Source organism: Porites lutea, chromosome 9 (genome assembly GCF_958299795.1).
Source record: "Porites lutea chromosome 9, jaPorLute2.1, whole genome shotgun sequence".
Classification (NCBI taxonomy): Eukaryota; Metazoa; Cnidaria; class Anthozoa; order Scleractinia; family Poritidae; genus Porites; species Porites lutea.
In genome coordinates, this window is record NC_133209.1 from 14,959,814 (window position 1) to 14,979,313 (window position 19,500).

Here is a 19,500-nt window from a genome sequence, read left to right on the forward strand (position 1 = left end):
CGGACAGAGAAAGCGTTTCGTCGTGCTGAGAAGATCTGGAAAAGGTACTTGGTCGTGGATTACTGAACTGGGGAAAATTAAAATGAGGGATTCGTTCGAGAAGCATATCGTATGATTTCCTGACGGTGGCGGATGACCGTCGAGTCAGAAACTTGGGCATTCACGTAGTTGTTGATTATGTAGGCTTAAATGATTTTTATTGAGGGTCGCTGACTGGATTCAGCTGTACGGTGATGCTCTTCAGCCCTTGTCAATTTTCTAAACATCAGCCGAAGCGGGGTAAGTCTATTTTGGGTTCCTTTGCATCATCTTCAAATGGATACCTATTATTATTTTAGCACAAAAACGTGTTAAGGTCGACACCGATTACTCGATCATTTTATAAATTCTCAATAACTGCTAATTGTGTGAAAGTGTAATGTTCATGGAGAATGTTGATGGAGATCACTCTTTCTTAAGCCTGGTCGCACTGAAACAGTTCAGTTCAGTCACAGTTCAGTTTTTAAGTGTGGATCGTAGTGGATATTTTTACACTGATTAAATCTGTGAAGTTAATTGTTTTAAGGGTATGAGGAGTGTAACTACAGGAATCAGAGATTTTTAGTAAACAAAGCAATTGCACTTTTGAGCTTTGGTCAAACTCAGGTGGGTGTGAGTTTTAGGTTTGATGTTTAGACTATCTTGTTTGTTTTTTTGCGGTGACTCGAATCACAGTTTGAAATGACTGTATTTTTTTTTTTAAGTTTAATGATGAGAATTTGTGCTTTAATTGAAATCGAGTCTTTTTTCTTATGCCATGATTTAAAGGTACTGAAGTTATTCATAACTTGTGATCAATAATGGATGGTATAATTGTTAAGAACTTCCTTGAATACATTTTATTGTTGTTGAAAGAAGATGGTGATGACCAGCCTTTAATTTTACAAACAAAACTAATCCTAAAGGAAACATTGATGATAGTGCATGTCCTGCATTAAGTAAAACAGTTTGGCCTTCCTGATGCAACAGAGCAGCAGACTCGTACCCAGTCGCTACTTAAGTATTTTTTGCTATTTAAGTATTTTTTGGGATGAGAGAAGATGGGGGGATTAGGTTGTGGCGCGCGCGGGGTCTCATGGGAAGGGAAGAAGGAAAATAGCCATTTTTCCTTCTTCCCTTCCCATGACACCCCGCGCGCGCCTCATCCTTATCCCCAATCTTCTCTCATCCCAAAAAACAATTAAATAGCGACTGGGTACGAGTCTGACAGAGCAGCTTGGCCTTTTTAGGCTGTGGCTCTGTGAGAATTTTATTCTCCAGGTGTCTCAGAGGGAAATAAAAAATAGCTTTATTTTTAAGACCTTGTTTAAGTATTTAGTTCCCAGTATTGTATCGCGTTGCTCAAGTGCTCTTTCACATATTGCAAGTGTTTCGCTTACATTTGAATTTAACCCCATCCAGATCCAGTGAGGCCTTTAAAATTTTTGCATAAGGCAGTTTCCGTTTGGCGGTTAGTATTAGTTCGGGAGATTTCATAAACAGGTTGCGTTTACGAAAAAAAAATCGCCACCTAAAATCGGCTAAAATCGCACCTTCGATCGTCTCCGAATCGCGATGAACTTGTTGAAATTACCTTATGAAGCCAATAGCAAGCATCTAAGGCCAGTATGAGATCTTGAAAATTCTCCAAATTGCTCTCCTCTGTAATGTTTTTCAGAAAAGGAAGCAGTGTTTTGATCCTGGGTTTTGATTCATCTCTCTCGTAAACTCTCACGAGATGCGAACTCGACCGTTTTACGATTGAAATGAGGCCCATAAACAGTTTCACCCATGAACCTTTGCGCTTCGTAACGCACACCGCCTGAGGGTCGAGGGTAAATTGAAGAGGGTATTTTTTTTATAGTTTTTTTTTAGCTTTTATTGCAAGATTTCCCGATTTTTCGGACGAGTAAAAATATTCCTTGCAACAACAAGACATGAATTAAACTATCTTTGTTCAGCTGTCCCCAGCTGGTAGGAAAAAGCCATCAGAGGGCAAGGTATGTACTACAATGTAACAATAACAAGCTGCATGTCATGTAGTAATACATGCAAGCAACTCCTGATATAGTTTAGGATGTCCTACTAGGCGGTACTATTTCCTTAAATAATACAGACCAAAAGGAAAAGGCATTTTTTACGAAAAAAACACACTCCTGTTTAGTTGCCCTTTTGAGGTCCTTTTTGAAAACCATATCTTTTATGAAAAAGTTTCCTCAATAAAGATGATTATTATTATTACCGTTTAGCAATAAAAAACCCAAATATGATATGCCTCCTAACAAATGTTGCTAAAACTCAGGATGTCCCGCTGAACGGTACCATTTTCTCCGGTAATACCGGCCAACTCAGGATGTCCCGTTGGACGGTACTATTTTCTTCGGTAATACCGGCCAAAAGGACAAGGCCACTTTCATGAATAAAACTGTTCCCATAGAGTTATCCTAAGCTTGTAGAAACCTGCCGAAATCCAGTCCTACAACACAGTTTAACAATAAAAGCTAGATATAAGAGGTGATGTACATGCCAACAAATGTTGCTATAATTTAGGATGTCCCGTTGTACGGTACTATTTCTTTCGGTAATACCGGCCAGCGGGACAAGACAAATTGATAAGACATTTATAAAAGGATTGCTTACTATACTCAAAACTCACAATAAACGCAAACTGCGTCAACAATACCGTAAATCACGCTTGTCTGGCGATAAAACGGCTCCTTTGGCCGTCAGTTTTCACCACGCTTGATCCACCATATTGGATGTTTTCGTAGCCTGCGAACAGGCTCTCTGTTTGGGGAAAAGGCCTGTTCACAGGCTAATGTTTTCGAGAATTTCCGAAGTCGGTCCGAATCGGAAACTCGTTCCTAGTACTCCTCGGCTGACCTAGGCAAAGCCCCCCCAAATTCGTCGACCGTTACCACGTTCCATTGCCATCGATTTGCCATCAGGTTTTACTTCATACGCTAAACGCAATATTTATCAAGAAGTTTCAAATTTTCCTTTTTGGGAGGTTGACTGTCGAGTATGGAAGAATCGGCCAGTTTTATTTGTTCGAATTTATCGAACGAATGTGTCCTCGAAGAACTTTTAAAAATAATCTCTCGAACTCGAGGGAACTTCATACTTACAGTATGTGGTCCTTGGTCCGCGTCTAAAAGTCCTCTCGATAATCCTGAAGTTTCAAGTTCCAGACATCACTATTTTGCTTGGAATTCGAAAAAAGGCGACCGTTTTCGATGGTCCTTGGTCCACGAATGTGGTCCTTGGTCCGCGTCTCAGGAAGGCAGTACGAAAAAAACGTAAAAATGTTATAGTTTCCACACGAAAACGTGATTTTCACAATATTTCATGTACTTTTTTTCTTTTCTTGATGCAATTAAGCTTAAGTTTTTTTTCGGAAGATGTTGTGAGTATAAAATAATCTGCTTTTCTTTCAAAGACTTCAGACAACAGTCTCCTCGAGTATCCTACACAAGCGTTGACGAGAGGGTTAAAGCGCGGTCGAAAATAATTACTCTGAAGATGACTACCGCACAGGTTGTCGAAACGTCAGGCACTGTCAACAACAACAGTCCTATTAAAATAAGGACTACGTTCACTAGGACGATCACACTCAACCTACTTTTGAGACTCAGCTGTATTGCATTGAACGACTCGGCTTATGGTCTTCCCAAGAAACGCTGGTCTCGGTCGGTGCTATTTAGTGTCAACACGTCACGAAATCCTATCTAACATCGACCGATTGACCGAAAGCTAACCGGAACTCGGTTGCGGCTACGAAAAAACCGAAATAAAATAAATCCCGCGAGAGTGCGAATCCCATCCCAGTTTAATTGCTGTCATTTGAGTCTCAAACAGTAGTTTTCCAGCTTTTCGACTTTCACCTACGAAAGTTTAAGAAGTTCATAATAAAAAAGTTCTACTTTAACAATCAGACGTGCCAGCATTCAACCTGACAATGGCTAGTTGTGGAGATTCACCAGGAGGACAATTGGGCCCGGGAATTGGGCAGGCACGGATCCACACCGTTTTCCACCGTTTTTACCCAAATCGGTACGATTTTTCATAATAAATATATTTTTAATAATGAAAATGCTTTCCAAGTTGAAATCTGGAAAATGTCTGACTCGCCTGGCCTCATATCTACTACAAAATGGAAACTGACCTTGTTGAAATAATCCGGCGATTTGCAAGGCTTCATCTGAGGAGAATGGAACTGGCCAATATCCAGAACCCCATGGAAAGAGGACTTTAGGGCCGGAGTTAAAATCCACCAAAATTCCCCGGAATTTTCAATTTTAGATGCATTTTACGGCTTTAAGAAGGTTTGGCTTTTTCATTGCTCTCCCCCACACGGTTTCCAATCAGAAAAATATAGCCGGATTAACTTGGGATGGAAAGTGTGAAAAATTCAGCGTCCTTTTGAGCTTAACTCAAGCCCAGAGGGGGTACTCCGGATTTCAAGTGACAGGGATGATCGAATGGGGGGGCAAACTAATCAAAACCCAAAAAAATCCCTTGGGCTTCTATTACAGAATTAACATTTTTTTAGTGATATAAACTGGAAACGACAGTATTGACCGTTTTAAAACTCAAACTAACTCAAATATAACATCTTCGCTGCGATCGATCAAGTGAGTGAAAGTCGACGCGATCATTTCAGTCATTTTGAAAGGCGCCGCTGACATATCGATGACTCATCTGGTTTAGGTCGATGTTATCTAGTGCCTTCCGTTAAATGCCTTCCGAACCAATAGCGCTCGCGCATGCTCCGATTGTCTTGCCTTGATCGAGTTTGCCCGGCTGGGCGAGCCAAAGTGTTTATAAACCGGGCTGGGAGGGTGACCCGCCTAGCCGACCAGGTCAGCGTTTTGAGATAGTAGGGTCACCTTCCTAGCCGTAAAAGCATGCAAAAGGTTCGGCAGGTTTTGTAAGGAAATGTATGAAAATTTGGCTCGCCTAGTGTCGCTCGGGTAGGCGAGTGACCCTTCCCAGGGACGTTACCCCTCATAAACGGAGCCTACCGTTCATAAATTCGAGTTTACGACTCGTTTTCCTTCAGAGAAATACTCAAAACAAGGACATCTGCTCAAACAATTCCTCTAAAATTTATTTGGCAAACGCATTAAATCAATTAAACCTGATACCAGAAATTTCAGCCAAAAACAAGCACAAAATATTTAGCTGGACGCGATTTCAACCGTTGGACCATCGATAAAAGTCCACTTGGGCTTTAATTTCCCCACAAATAATTATCGCGAGTCACATTCAATTCGTTCATATTTGTGATGAACGTTATCCTCGGGTTTTCTTAAAAATCGTTACACATCAATGGGCCTGCAATAAGAGTGGAGCGAACTTTAACAGCTGCAACAGTCTACACAATTTTAAATGACTGCCTCCCCTACCCACCCTCAATCAGAAATTCTTGACTCCCCACACCCCTTTGAGAGGATGTGGAACCACAGCCCCTTTTCTATAAATAGTCGTTTGATGGACAGAACAAATCCCTCGATCCTCTTTTTAAAAGAGTTCTCAAATTAGAGGAAAATTATGCTAGCTTCTAAGTGAGCAAACAAACCAATAAGACAAAATGACATTTCAATAAAACTTTATTTTGTAGTAATTTAATATAATCGGAGTCTACTGAGACTTGGTACCTTTAAAGAGGGGGGTGAATAGGGGTATGCAAATCCGCCGATCCGTCATGATTTATTAACCAAATCCGCCGTTAAAATTTCGCCTGAATCCGAAATCTGGGCAAAAATACTTTTACTACACGCAAAGTCCAAAATCCGGGCCCTAAAAAATGGATGAATCCGCAATCCGCTGCAATTGCAGAATCCGCAAATCCGTTAAAATCTCGCTTTGAATCCGAAATCCGGACAAAAATATTTTCAAATCCACCGATCCGTTCGCCTATTCACCCCCTCTTTATAAGATAAACGTATTTACAGGAATAATTCTGATAAGTTCATAATGGACATTTTCCACAGCATAGTTTTAAAACACGAGAGAGAAAAAAGTTCATTCGGGTTTTAAAAATAATGGAAATCTTCAAAAGAGTTCTAGACCTCACCAATTAAATGATATAATTCGATTTGACAATCTATGCCCTGTCTATGGACTGCATCTTATATTTTCTTTACGTCAAACAGACTTGGTGCAAAGATAAAAATTATTTTTTAGTTTTCTCAGAACATTACCGAAATCAGGGAAAACAACATACTTGATTCAAACAAATCGGTCGCTATTTTGAATTTCGATATTTATAATAGCCACGATGCGGTCCAAGTTCATTGTCAATAGGCCATTCCGAGTTCCGAGAAAACTTGAAACAAGTACAAAATTTCACAAGAGGTGAATTTTTTTTTTTTTTTTGCTGAATGTTTTTGTCTCAAATGAATATCAAATTTAGCATAAATCGTACATTTGTATAGTTTCGAAGTTAGCGTTATCTATGTAAAATAAATTTTGTAGCTCACTAATACTTTCAGTATATTCTGAGGATATTTTTTAGCCTTCGCTTTTACTTTAAAGCAGGCTTGTATCCGCGGCTCCTTTATTTTGCAACCCCGTCAACATTCATGTTACTTGCAGTCTGCTGGCTATTTCACTGGAACTAACTATGGGCAAAACTCTCAAGCGTCCAATCAAAATGATACGTTTTGGTCGTTGTTTGTAAGAGGGGCTCGGATATAAGAGCTACAAGCTATTGGGCGAATCTTTGTGGCGTCACTGTTACATTTTTTTCTACGTCACCTTAAAAACAAATCTAAGAACTATGGTTAACTTGTGCAGCTCGTCGCAAACAATATCTGAGAAACTGCGAAATTGCTATCGCAAAAAGATTTCAAAGTTAACTGCATCTCATATAACGCCCTTTCATCAGAGGTTATAAGAGGTAATCAAACTTTGAGGTTTGCACGTATTTTTAGGAAAAACAAGACATTGCTGACAGTCTGGGGCTCTTAAACACACTTGCATCAAGTCACTATAACAGCGCTCGTTCTATTTGAAGCAAAACGATCATCAACGGTAACTATATCAATAGACCACTTTACAGTTGTGTACCGCGTATCCTGGCCTTTTAAGTGGAAGCGAGGCTGGAGTTGACCTCGTTTTAATAAAAACCATTCATTTCAAATGTAAATCTTGCTGTTGTACACATGAATGACACTGAGGTGCTTATCAAAACAATGCCATCTTCAGCCTCAGTTCCACGCAAAGGCAAGGTTACTTAGCATATAACCGTAATTTGGCCTATTACAATTGTATGGAGGGGTTCCCTGCAGCAGTATCATACTGAAGGATTGACGATGAGGGTGCCAAGTTGTTTAACCTTCGCATGATGGTTTCCAGGGTTGGCCTTTCCTGAGGATCCACTTTAAGCATACTCATGATCAAGCCATTCAGCTCCATTGAATAACCACTGAAAACAGTTCCAAAAAAGCAGTAATACTTAGTCACTATCTAGGCTCTATCTACAGACTGTTTTCAATCCAGGGGCGAGCAGCCAACACGGCCCATTTTATTGTTTTGGGACAACATGGCGGAAGAGACGTCATATGGAAAGGCTCCATGACATCACTACTGGAGACTTTCAATGGTGGTGACAGCTGATAATTCACTTTAATTTTTTTTTTTTTTGAGATCTAGCTGCTTTTAGAAACGAGTGACTTTCGAAACTGAATTCTCGAATTTCTTCTTAAGTAGACTGCTAAACAGCTAACTGTTTTGCAGTCTACTTCTTAGGCTACGTTGAAACTACAGGATTTTTTTTCTGGCGGTGGGTGGGGGGGGGGCGGGGATCGAGACAAATCTAGATCTCGAACACTTTGTCACAAGGTTCTTGCCGTTTTCACGCAGATGAGTGAATCCGAAATAAAACGTCACGGAGTCTGGAGATTTTCAATCCGGAATGCAATCGGTATAACTGTACATCGAATGAATTTTACCTTTTTCACTGGTGAGTGTAAACGCCTGCGAATCCGGATACCATGAGCGAAATAGACCTGAGACCGGGTGTGAATCCGGAAAAATCTTGGGCCCCCTGTGATTTAACAGGCACCAGAAACGGTGTTCTCTATGCATTCACTTGACAAGTCCACTTTACTGAAGCCGGTCGTTTCGCATACAAGTCGTTTCGCTAACGTCCCGTTCGTCAAGGTCTTTTGTCATCTCGTTTAAGAAACGAAACGAGCGCTGCATATGTATATGCCTCGTTCTTTCAGCCATGTCACGAAAAAGTATGACAGACATTTGTATATCAAGAGTCAGAGATCAGAGATCAGATCAGAGTCAGAGATCAGGCGAAAGAAGTAAGGGAACTCAACTAACACATTAGCGAAACGACTTGACACGTTAGCGAACAGGACTTTGGCCAGATGACTCGTAGGCGAAATGACCGTAAATCCTTTACTGAAGTCAAGCTTTTTTTTACCTACCTGTCATCTGGTATGTGAATATTTCCGCTGTTTGCTGAAAGCGCTGAGCCATCACAAGGGCTTTGACCTAGCACATGATATAAAAAAAAATTCATCTCAGTTACACCAGTTTGATAAGACTCAAACTTCTCGCTAATTTGCAAAGAGCAACCGACAAACACGGACAGTCGTCTAAATACTTTCGAAATTGATGCTTGCTTCTTTCAATAATTTAATACCACTTACAGTGTAATGGGATATTTCCATAAGTTACACACACGATGAGCGTGTTAGGGCAATATACCTGTACAGTCAACATTCGCCTTGCGGTTTAACCCCGCTATAACGGACACTCCGATAATACGGACAGCAGATAAATCCCAAGCAAAAATAATTTACAGACATTTGACTGAAATAAACTCCCGCTATTACGGACTCTCGCTAATGAGGACACTAACTCAAGGTCCCTACAGTCTCTGCTAAAAAAAGGAATTTGACTGTATAAAACTTCCCATTTGCGAATAACAGTACAACTTAGGTCTTTTAATTATTTTTCTTTCTTTTCTCAAAACGATACTGAACTGCATAAGGCGGAGGACATAACAAAAGTAACCTAAAGAGGTGTATCTCCCCTTTTTCATATTCAACTGTAACAAGGAAATTTTATTGTATCAAGTTTGATTTACCATAACATTTAGAGTAACAAGTAATAACTCTGCTATACATCTTAAAATTAATTACACTGGCCAGGGATCTCGGCAAGCTCCCTTGAGCTTTTCTGTGGAGATTCCCTAAATGTACTTAACTTTTTACAGATAGCAGATGGGTTTTTAACACATTTAGTAAATAATATGTAACTGAGAACTAACTACTAATATTAATCAGGGTGTAAAGAAAGTCAGTTTTACAGCCCGCCATTCGGGCAAGCTGTAGTTAGCATGTACTAGCCCAAAAGTCATTTCAACTAGCCCCAAAACCCTTTTTGATTAGCGGGATTGATTACAATCCTTCTGTAGTCGGGCAAGTTAAGAACGAAAATCACTAGCCCGATAGCAAAATGCACTAGTCCCGGGCTATCGGTCACGAGTTTCTTTGCTCACTGGTAATAAACTTGATTCTGAACATAATCTTTAATTACAATAGTTTTCTATACATGTATCAGTACTGTAAAAAAATGACTAGATCAATATGTGCTGCACTGTTGATGGAAGTCGGCCAGATTATTCAAGGAGACGCTTTTTTGAGTAAACTGAAACGGAATGTGAAGTCTTGAAAAAATGTGACTCACCATAAGCCATGGCGTACAGAGTGCAACCTAGTGACCACACATCACTTCTCTCATCAATTTCACAGTGTGATGGCACTTCAAAAAGCTCTGGAGCTCTACAAGACAGTAGTTATTTGATACTGTTCAAGTAAATCACATGAAGTACTGCAATTTAAGGTTGGATTTTACGGCTTTGTAGGAGAGGAGAGTCATGGAAGGCATGGCATGTAAGCATGGGGTCAGATAACCAGTGCCCTGGTAAGAGAAAAACAGTAAAGGAGCAGGCTTGTATCATGAAGCGGTCTTTACAACGACCAAGGAACAGTTGAATCTTTTCCAGGCTTTGCGTAGAAGTTATGAGCATATAGTCTGTGAAGACTACGCCTCTTAAGTTGTTGTTTTCTTTTTTCCAAATAAAGGGCCCCTTTGTCTTTTCACAAATTACGCGTACATATATGCAAAGGAATGAGACGAAATTTGAATGAAACAGTTGAAACAGTTCTCTAGAGTATTAATTATCACATGACTTACATGGACATTGGGAAAATAAAACATACAAGCTAAAGAGCCGGTCTATTCTGACCTGAAAAACTGGCAGCTTAGCTAGTGACTGTCGAATGTCAACATGGCTTACAGTAAACTTTTTTTTTGCAGTTGGTCAGGTTCTACAGTGAATAGAACATTCCAACAAACAACCTAAAAAAAGACCAACCTGTAAGCTGCCGTGCATTCTTGAGCACATTTCTCTTGAAGTGCAAGAGCTTCTCTTCTACGAGAAAAAATACATAAAGTCGAAGCTGTGTTTTCAAGGAGTATGGAATTCTGTTTCTAATTCGTTGGTGGCGAGATGACCGTAAACCGTTGCTGGTGATCTTTTGCTTAGTTCAACAGCAAGGTATTAAAATCAAAAGGGAAACTTTTGTGAGTAGTGAATCTGCTATACTTTTGTTCTTTTTTTGCCTTTAGAAAAAGAACTAGTGAGTGAAACAAGGGGCTTAGATGGGAAATTATGACAGCATTTTAGATTACATGTACTTTGCCTACATAAAAACTAAAGAATTTGTGTCAATTGAAGAAAATTATTTTGTTCAACACAAATCTTTACAACTGCCTACTATCAGAAGAAGAAAAATCGTTTACCTAGATGTTATGGTGCACCGGGCTTGTGACACACTACCAAGATCCATCAATACCACAGAATTATCAGCGTCAATCAATAAATTATGAGGCTTCCAAAGTAAACAGAAAGAAGACAATATTCATAACAAGAACGTATCAATACTATGCAAATAATTCTAGGGGAAAACATGCCACAATATATACGGGTAAGGCCTCTTCACTATGAGATCCGATTGACCTTTTGCCCACTTGCACTGGTTCGTATTGTCTCAACTGTCTGGAACTCACAAGTTGCAACCAAAAACTGTAAGTCTTCATACAGTCATTCTTCCTATAGGCAAAGTGGGGTCATACAGGATTTTTTTTTCAGACTTTTCCCTAGAAAATAATTTTAAAAGTCTCAAGGTTATCAAATAAGGGATCAAAAGAAACCTTGCCTGCCTTGACAAATGCAGGAACAAAGCTGTTCCCATGAAAGACATAGGAGAGACAGAAGAGAGTTTTGAAACTTTTCATTCTGTGATTAAAATGTTTTGGCTACAGACAAGATTAGAAAAGATATGACTACCAAAGAAAAAAGAAGTTACGCACTTATTGCAGTTAAAAAAAGAAGAAGAAAAAAAAACTCCAGCCATTCTACCATTTTTTTTGGACTTTATCTTTACTTTCTAAACTTTTTGCTACTCTGAAAAACTGGTCTGCAATTCTTATTATTAATTTATACTTAATTGGCCTTAGTAGTACATGTAGCTTTAGTTACAGAAAAAGCACCCATTGAGTAATTAACAATTATTCCTTGAGCCCGAATGGGCTAATTGACTTAGAGGCCATGAGGGCGAGAGGAATAATTGTTTTAGTAAAATCCAACAAGTTGGTCAAAAATATCGAGACAAAACAACTTTAGCTAGCAAAACGCATTGTCTTGGTTTTCAAAGCCAGTGCTTTTTGCTACTAGTAGGCTATAACATATAGCCTAGTAGTAGCTCAGCCAATCAGAATGCAGCCTATAATAATAGACCACTAGTTGGATTTTACTAAAATATGTTATCACATTATATTACTTGTCAAAATTAAATTCAAGTTAATTTTTTTAAACCATTGATTCTCGATTTCCTTTCTCTCCTAGCCCTAATTCATGAATAATATGGGCTACATCTGTAGGAGACAAAGTAAATTGAGAATCAACCAAGGTTAAAAAATTTTAGCCTGTGAATTTAATTTTGACCTGTAACATATACAAACTGTGCTTGATACAGCAAAGATAAAAATTTGAATAATCCAGGTTTACAATGCATACCTTGATATCTCTATGAGCTAGTGGAGGATCTAAACTATGAAATGCTAGTATTGCATCACATAGTGACTTGAACATATGAAGGATATCTAACTCTGGGATGTGGCCACCTTCTCTTGCTGTTCGTTCAATCAAGTCTTGAACTGTTCCATCCTAAAATAAATTGATTGTAACAAAAATAATATGTTGGCAAGAATGATAAACGCCAGTTGAAGAAAAGTTATTACTGTGACAAAATAATGGGTAGTTACAGAAGTAGACACTACCCTGCACCACAGACAGAACTAAACTTCTCATTAAATCTATCTGCGAAAAAGTGCTGAAATCCTGGTTCTAGGCCTCCACCTGCTGTGTACTAGGATTCTTTAGGATGATTGGCCTGTTAAACCCTTTAAGCCTCAATATCCACATACAGAATGATCCTCCAAACTGAACTCCATACATTTCCTTACCGAATTAGTTGAGAGAATTTGTTCAAAGATCAAAGCATTTTCCCTTAGGTGATCATTTTATTGATTCTCCTAACCTTTTCTCTTGATTATGTATTGATATTGTGAGGAGAATATTGATATTGGTCAGTCACTCTTGGGACTTGAAGGGTTTTTAAAATGCCATTGATTTGTCAACCCTCTTGAAGGGAAATTCAAAATGCATTTCTGGTAATTATCTGTTAAGCCCACTGGGAGCTCAGAACAAGGATATTGGACTTACTTCCCATACGCTACTAACCAAGGCTGGGTTGTTGAAAGCTTAAAGAGTAAATTTAGTTTAATTCTTCTTGTCAACAAGTTGATGATTGGATGCAGAAAAAGAAGAGAGAAAATTATCTGGGAAAATGTTTTAGAGCAAAAGAGAAAGAAACCCGGGTTAAAATTTAATCCTAGGTTAGCACTAATCAGCCTTCAAACAACTGGGCCCAGGGTTGGATCAATTCTGCAAGAGCCCCTTAGTGCCATGATTGGCCTGTTAAAGATGTCATTGTTAATTTGCCAATCAGGTTAAAGGGAAATTCAAAATGCATAAATTTCTGGTAATTTGTTGAGTCCGTAGCTAGGGAGCCAACAAGGATATTGGTGCAGTTCACAGATGCTACTAACCGAGGGAAGATTAATACTGTGACATGTCAGACTTGTAGACAATCACTCTTAAGCAACTAGGGATTCTTACATGGTGTACTACTGTACGTAGTTAACTCATAAAGATCCTATGCTGAGCACCCTTGATTTCACAGGTTCAGGTTCAGTCTAAAGCAGCGGGCCCCCTTCAATTTTTCTTAGAGCACAGCCTTGGAAAGTGTGTGTAGTGCAATGTTGCAGAAGAGAGGACAACTGCAGTACAGTCGAACCTAAATTTTCCAGACCTCCAATATCCGGACTTGTTTCCCTGGTCTCATTTTTTTCATGATTATGAATATTAATAAGATGTGATCTTGAAAAATTGAAATGATTAAAAGTTCATCAATCCTTCCAAACGTGTGTTTAAAAACATTAATCTGTTTCACTTTGAAAAAGTGTTAGCGGCACAAGATGAACAATTACTCTGATGCATTCAGCTGAATTCTGATTGGCTCAAATTTATATTGTTATGTTGCTAAGGGAATGCCATGCTTGATTCCGCATATTGGTTATGTAAACACAAGATCAATCAATCGCAAACTCAAATTGCAGCCATGTCTATGCAATGAAAGCAGTCTGTTCTCTTGATAAAGGATAAGCAAACAATTATTTCACATTTGGAGAAAGGCGAAAAAGGAACAAATTTAGCCCTCAAGTTTAACATCAGCAAGCAGCAGATTTCAGTTATATGCAAAAACAAAGAGAAGATCCTGAAATTCACCAACAGCGTTGAGATGAGCAAAGGATTAGAAATACATAAATACTTGCAGTATGTACATAAATTCGAGTAGGAACCAATTCACAATAAAATTTGTTTTCTTTATTCCCTATACATCCCTTTACATTATTCCGTACATCCCTTTACATTATTGTCTCATTAATATTCATATTTTCGATTATCCAGCCTCTCGATTATCCAGACTATTTACTCAAGTCCCAACGAGTCTGGATAATCAAGGTTCAACTGCACAATGTATATGAGTCTACATTATATCAGAAAGCTCAGACAGTCATCAGCATACAAAGGAGCCACTGGCTGTCACTATTGGTCATTTGAATATGAGCTTTGTGTATGAGAGAATATACAGATACGTGCACCGGAAGTGTGATAAGTGAAGCGATAAGAGATGCAGAGGTGGACAACACTACTGGAAGAACTTCACATCTTTCCAAACAGTGTGCATTCTTTTTACATCCCTTCAAATTAACTAAATATGAGATCAGAAGGATGAAGGAGACAAGGTCAACAGCTTGAAGTCACTTTCCATTAATGTGGATCATCACATCTGAACTAAGACATGATCTTAGACACAGCAAGCATGCTCGATCTAACCAGTTTTTTTAACACCCGGCTGGTGGGGCCAAGTGCGACTGGGGCCAATGCACCCAGCCCCCGCCTCTCATCACCCCTCAATTAAGCAATCCCAAATTCCATAGGGACCTTAACTCCTTTTGGCTGACATCAAAATCACTGCAAGTGCTCAAATGCAGCAGGCACTAATGTATATGTTAAAGGTCAAAATTACGTTGGGTTAAAATTTTTTAACCTAGATTGATTCTCAGTTTTCTTTGTCTCCTAGCCTTAATTCATGAATAATTAGGGCCAGGAGACAAAGGAAACTGAGAATTAACCCAGGTTAAAAAAATTTAACCTTGATTTAATTTTGACCCATAACATTAAATACAAGGAGATAAACCAGTATCTGAAAGTCTTTAAAAGAAATTATATGTTGAAAGCTGACTATTGCAAGGCCTCTAAGTTTACCTTATAGTAAGTGACAAGCATGCGAGCTTCTTTAAATGTTCCCTTGGAAACCACATCCACATCATGTAAGGCCAGGACGCTTGGGTGATCAACTGCTCTGTGGGCTTCAATCTCACGTTCAAATGCCTAAAACAAAAATAAATAGACCATATCAATGAATTAAAATTCATACTTGGCAGGCTTGGGGGAATAAATTTAAAACAAAAGAAATGACATCTTGAGGCTCAGAAATGAACAATACATTTCTTTTGTTTAAATTCCCCCAAGCCTAATAGCCATGTATCAATTTGAATATTAAATTATCAAAATAATTGTTCTATTCAGTGTGTGTTAATTTTATACACCAGTGCATTGAGTTGAATCAGCTGCAGTGATGGACTTGAATCAGTGAAATACAGCCTTTTTAAATGATAATTTTGTAATATTTGTTATTTTGTTTATTACTATCACAGTTTCTCACTAATTGTCTAAAGAGCTTCAATCATGCACAAAATGGAGAGTACTGTCAGAATAATTTATTATATGTAAACTGTAATCCTACAGCTTACACCTAAAATACTATAAAATTCTAGTTAATAAGCCCCAAATAACAACAATTTAGGCAAGTGTGTACATGCTGTGTCAAGGGGTTTTGGATGGGTTTGGCAGGGGAAAGATAATATTATTGTTTCCATGTTGATGAGCTTATAAGCAGAGGGATATAGCCAGGGCACATGTAGGTTAGCTCGTGCTTGGGTTCTACAGAAAGATATGTGAAAAATAGTAAAATGCTGGTGGCTAATTTGGTCACTATCTTGGCTTTTTAGAACTGAAAGATTACATGCAAGATTCATCAATTGAAAATAATATGTGTAGCATGTAAGTTAGCTTGTGCTTGGGTTCTGCAAAAAGAGAGGAAAGTTATAATAAAATGCTGGTGGCTAATTTGGTCGATCGTACTGCTATCTTGACTTTTTAGAACTGAAAGATTGCATGTAAGATTCATCAACATAATATGTACAGTATGTACCTCTTCTTGCTCAGGGAGTTGTAAACGCATTCTTTTCTAAACAAAAAAAGAGCAAATGTTTAGTCGAATTAAATGCACTCGGGTAACTTATGATTATATAAAGTTTTGTTGAGCACATATTTGCCTAAATATGATATAATTATTAACCTTTGAATGGTCACTTGTGAGAGCTTAAAAATAAAGGAAAAGACAAGTTGGTAAATTACCAAGTTAAGAGTGGTCAATATTTGTTGAAGAGTTTGTCAGTCACATTACAAACAGGGTGGTGGTGGTGGTTCTGTCTTAGCTTCTTTTCCCTTTGTTTCTTAATTACTGACCCTTTATATAACTAATGAGCTAATTAATTGTGAGGTTTTGCAAAACAAGTAATTCTACTCTAATATACAATTTGCAGCTCAAAAAGGTTTAAGGGACTTTGGCAATTAAAAATGTCACAACAAGTTCAATGAATTTTTGAACTCCATGTCTGGGGTTTTGAGAAGGACAAAGAAATGGTTGATGACTGTCCACCTGAATGTTATGAGCAACAGTAATTGTAAGGTCTATCTTTCACTAGCCTGTGCTACAGATGGAACTATACTTCCCTTTGTGAAACAGTGCCAAAATCCTAGTTCAATTCTGAGTATGTGCCATGATTGGCCAGTCAAAAGCCATTATCAATTTTCCACTCAGGTTAAAGGGAAATTCCAAACACATTTCTGGTAAATGTAATTTGTGGAGTCCGTTAGGGCCCAGAACAAGGATATCAATGCTGATTCACAGACATTAAGCATCAGTCGATTCCAGCTGCCCAGCACCGTCCCGCCCCCCCCCCCCCACTCCCCACCCCGCCCCGGGATACTAAAGGGCATTTGCCAGCCTCATCAGTCCCAGGGGTGGGGCATTTGCAAATTTTGCCAACCCTGGGCCTATTCCTGAGTTTTTGACATGCACGCCCTTTCCTATCAGAATACAACTACACAGAGGATATCACTGGAAAAAAAGCAGATTGGCTTATCTGTCAAGGACAGGGGGTTGTAAAGGCATGTTCTCAATTTTATGCATGCATTTCTTCATTGCTTATCAAGCCAGAATTACATAGCGAAACTCAGGAGTTATTGACGTGAATCAACGTTGTTTGATTAGTGAATCAAATTTCTGTTGATATTATTTGAAGAACATCCTTTCATATTTATAACATATTCACAACATATAACTGTCAGCAGCTCGGCCTCGAATTGACTGATGCATTACTAACAGGGGTTGCATTACACTCATATTTTTCTTATAATTAAATTTGGGCAGGAAAAAAATTTGAAAGAGAGAACAAAAAAGTTAATTTAAAATACCAAGTGCAAACTTTGCACCGTTAAAAGCCTTGTAAGATCAGTTAACCCACCAGTACGTTATGCATAAAGTCATGTTTTGATGTGCTGAAAGGACTACCTGTACATATACAGCCTGTACATATGAAAGGGGGTAACTGGGCTTTCTTTGTTGTTGATTATTATTATTATTATTGTTATTATTATTATTATCATTATTTTTTTTCAGTTTTTGATACAAGTTTTTTGGTTTGTGCTGTTAAAAATTAGCGGCTTTTCGGTTTAATGTCCAACAGCAGTTGAGCAATTGTTTTTTCTTCACTATTAAAACACCCCTATTCTGTTTAGTAATGAAATATACAGTCTGATAATAAAATGTTCCAACTATAATATTGAGAAACTTAATAAAAAAAATTATGCATGATATATAATTTTTGCAACCATGCAAATTTCTGCCCAATTACCTTCTATAATTTTGCAGTAGTTTTAACGTGACGAACATACTTACTAAGGCAAACCATTCTTTTCCACGGTAGACAAGGTTAACATAAGAAAAAGCTAAAACAAAATATTTTATAAATTTTATTAATAAGATAATACAAGTTGGGAATTAATTCTTGGTGACTGACTTCAATACTGTTCAAATATCAGCAGTCGAGTCAGTTAACTAACATAGAGAGCATAGCGACCGTACAAAAGAATTTTCATAGCATACACAAATAATTAAAAGTATTTTTTTTCTTCGTCTCTACTTCTTAACTATCCAAAGCTTCCTCCAATGAGAAGATCAACAACAACTGCATGTTACATAATTTGAGCTCAATTTCAGACTAAGTTTCGTGCATTCTCTTTTTAATAATTTTACTCCTTTCTGTTGAATTTTGATAAAAACAACTAGCTTCAACTAGTTGTAGAGATTCACCGGGATTTTCAAGGCAAAAGAAAAACAACAATTAATGAGGTAAAGGGATCACAAAGGCAAAAATATTTTAAGCCACCACATGATCATGACAGATCGATCGACATGTCATGTCATGGACGAAGACTGTGAAAGAGCTTACCTCCCTCTCCGAGATCTTTAACCACTCTGTATTTTTTCCCATTTACAGTCACAGATGGTCTGAAAAACGATGAACATTTGTGACCCATATATATTTCCGCTCTTTAGCGTATTTACATTTCATCTGCGGCTTCTTATCTTGGCTTCCTAAATTCCTATATTTCTATAGGCGCCAGTTCTCTCTCTTCGAATTCCTAGTTCCCGACAAAGCACAGGATACCCAGGCCACTACATCTACATTTTCACATCTCCCCAGTAACACACATTGCCTCCCCAAAACTTTGCATAACCTTTGTCTTTTTTTATTTCTTCTGGTTATTTCCCCGGGATATTACAGGCTTCCCAAGAGAATGAAGCTAATTAGGACCCCCCCGAGCATGGGTAGCCTGCGAACAGCAGACGCATTTCCGGTCGTCACCGAAACGAATTGACCGAGAGGGACTGGGAAAACGCCGTACAGGGACTGGGCAACTCCTTCATATGGCCTTCACGAGGATGTGCCGCTGGACAGCGTATGGTTTTTTCACCTCTCCGTCATAAAACAGGGTATATAATTTCGTGCGAGTCTGTGGACTCTGTCCTGTTAAAACAGGGCACAGTTTGCGTACAATTCGTGCGATTGTCCTAATTATAAACAGGGTATAGCCTGCTCGATTACAGGGGCGGATCTAGGGGGAGGGTGCAGGGGGTGCGCACCCCCCCCGAGATGACCTGTGGTTTTCTAATACAACTGGTATTCTGCAAAAAAAAAAGTATGTGGTTTATTGGTGTTGAAGTAGAACAAGAGACGAGTGCACCCCCTCCTAAAAAAAATCCTGGATCCGCCCCTGGATTAATCTGATTTGCTACTAAATTGCTAGACGAAATTTGTTTGTACTCCAAGTATACAAAAGCAATGATTATAACTTGAATTTACTCAATTGCAATTACCAATAATTGGCTTAAAACCAGACTGCAAACATTTTTTCCTTTGACCTAAACAGGGGAATGAGATATTAACGAGGGTTTTTTACGAGGAAAAAAGTGGCCGTAATAACGAGGCGACCGTATTACCGAGGTGGCCGTATAAGGCGGGGTTTCACTAGACACCATGGTTTCCTAAACTTTTGTATTTATTTTACAC

The 19,500-nt window shown here is 38.5% G+C and overlaps 1 protein-coding gene across 1 annotated transcript; it reads right to left on the reverse strand.

Moving 5' to 3' along the window:
- Positions 1-5,612: 5,612 nt before the first annotated feature.
- On the reverse strand, positions 5,613-18,558 carry LOC140947946 (serine/threonine-protein kinase 16-like). Its single transcript, XM_073397172.1, has 10 exons — positions 18,379-18,558; positions 17,826-17,875; positions 16,014-16,049; positions 15,005-15,130; positions 12,128-12,277; positions 10,852-10,940; positions 10,424-10,480; positions 9,733-9,827; positions 8,466-8,532; positions 5,613-7,450 (listed from the first exon to the last, which is right to left on the reverse strand). The coding sequence occupies exons 1-10, from the start codon at positions 18,464-18,466 to the stop codon at positions 7,285-7,287; spliced, it is 924 nt and encodes a 307-aa protein (XP_073253273.1). The 5' UTR covers positions 18,467-18,558; the 3' UTR covers positions 5,613-7,284.
- Between the last annotated feature and the right edge of the window lie 942 nt (positions 18,559-19,500).

What these genes read in the sequence shown, in the direction of transcription:
- LOC140947946 (XM_073397172.1), bottom strand. Translation starts at nt 18,466, where the DNA reads ATGGGTCACAAATGTTCATCGTTTTTCAGACCATCTGTGACTGTAAAT. An exon ending in TAAAGATCTCGGAGAGGGAG is followed by an intron (nt 17,876 to 18,378) that starts GTAAGCTCTTTC and finishes ATTTTGTTTTAG; the next exon opens with CTTTTTCTTATGTTAACCTT. An exon ending in ATTCACATACCAGATGACAG is followed by an intron (nt 7,451 to 8,465) that starts GTAGGTAAAAAA and finishes AACTGTTTTCAG; the next exon opens with TGGTTATTCAATGGAGCTGA.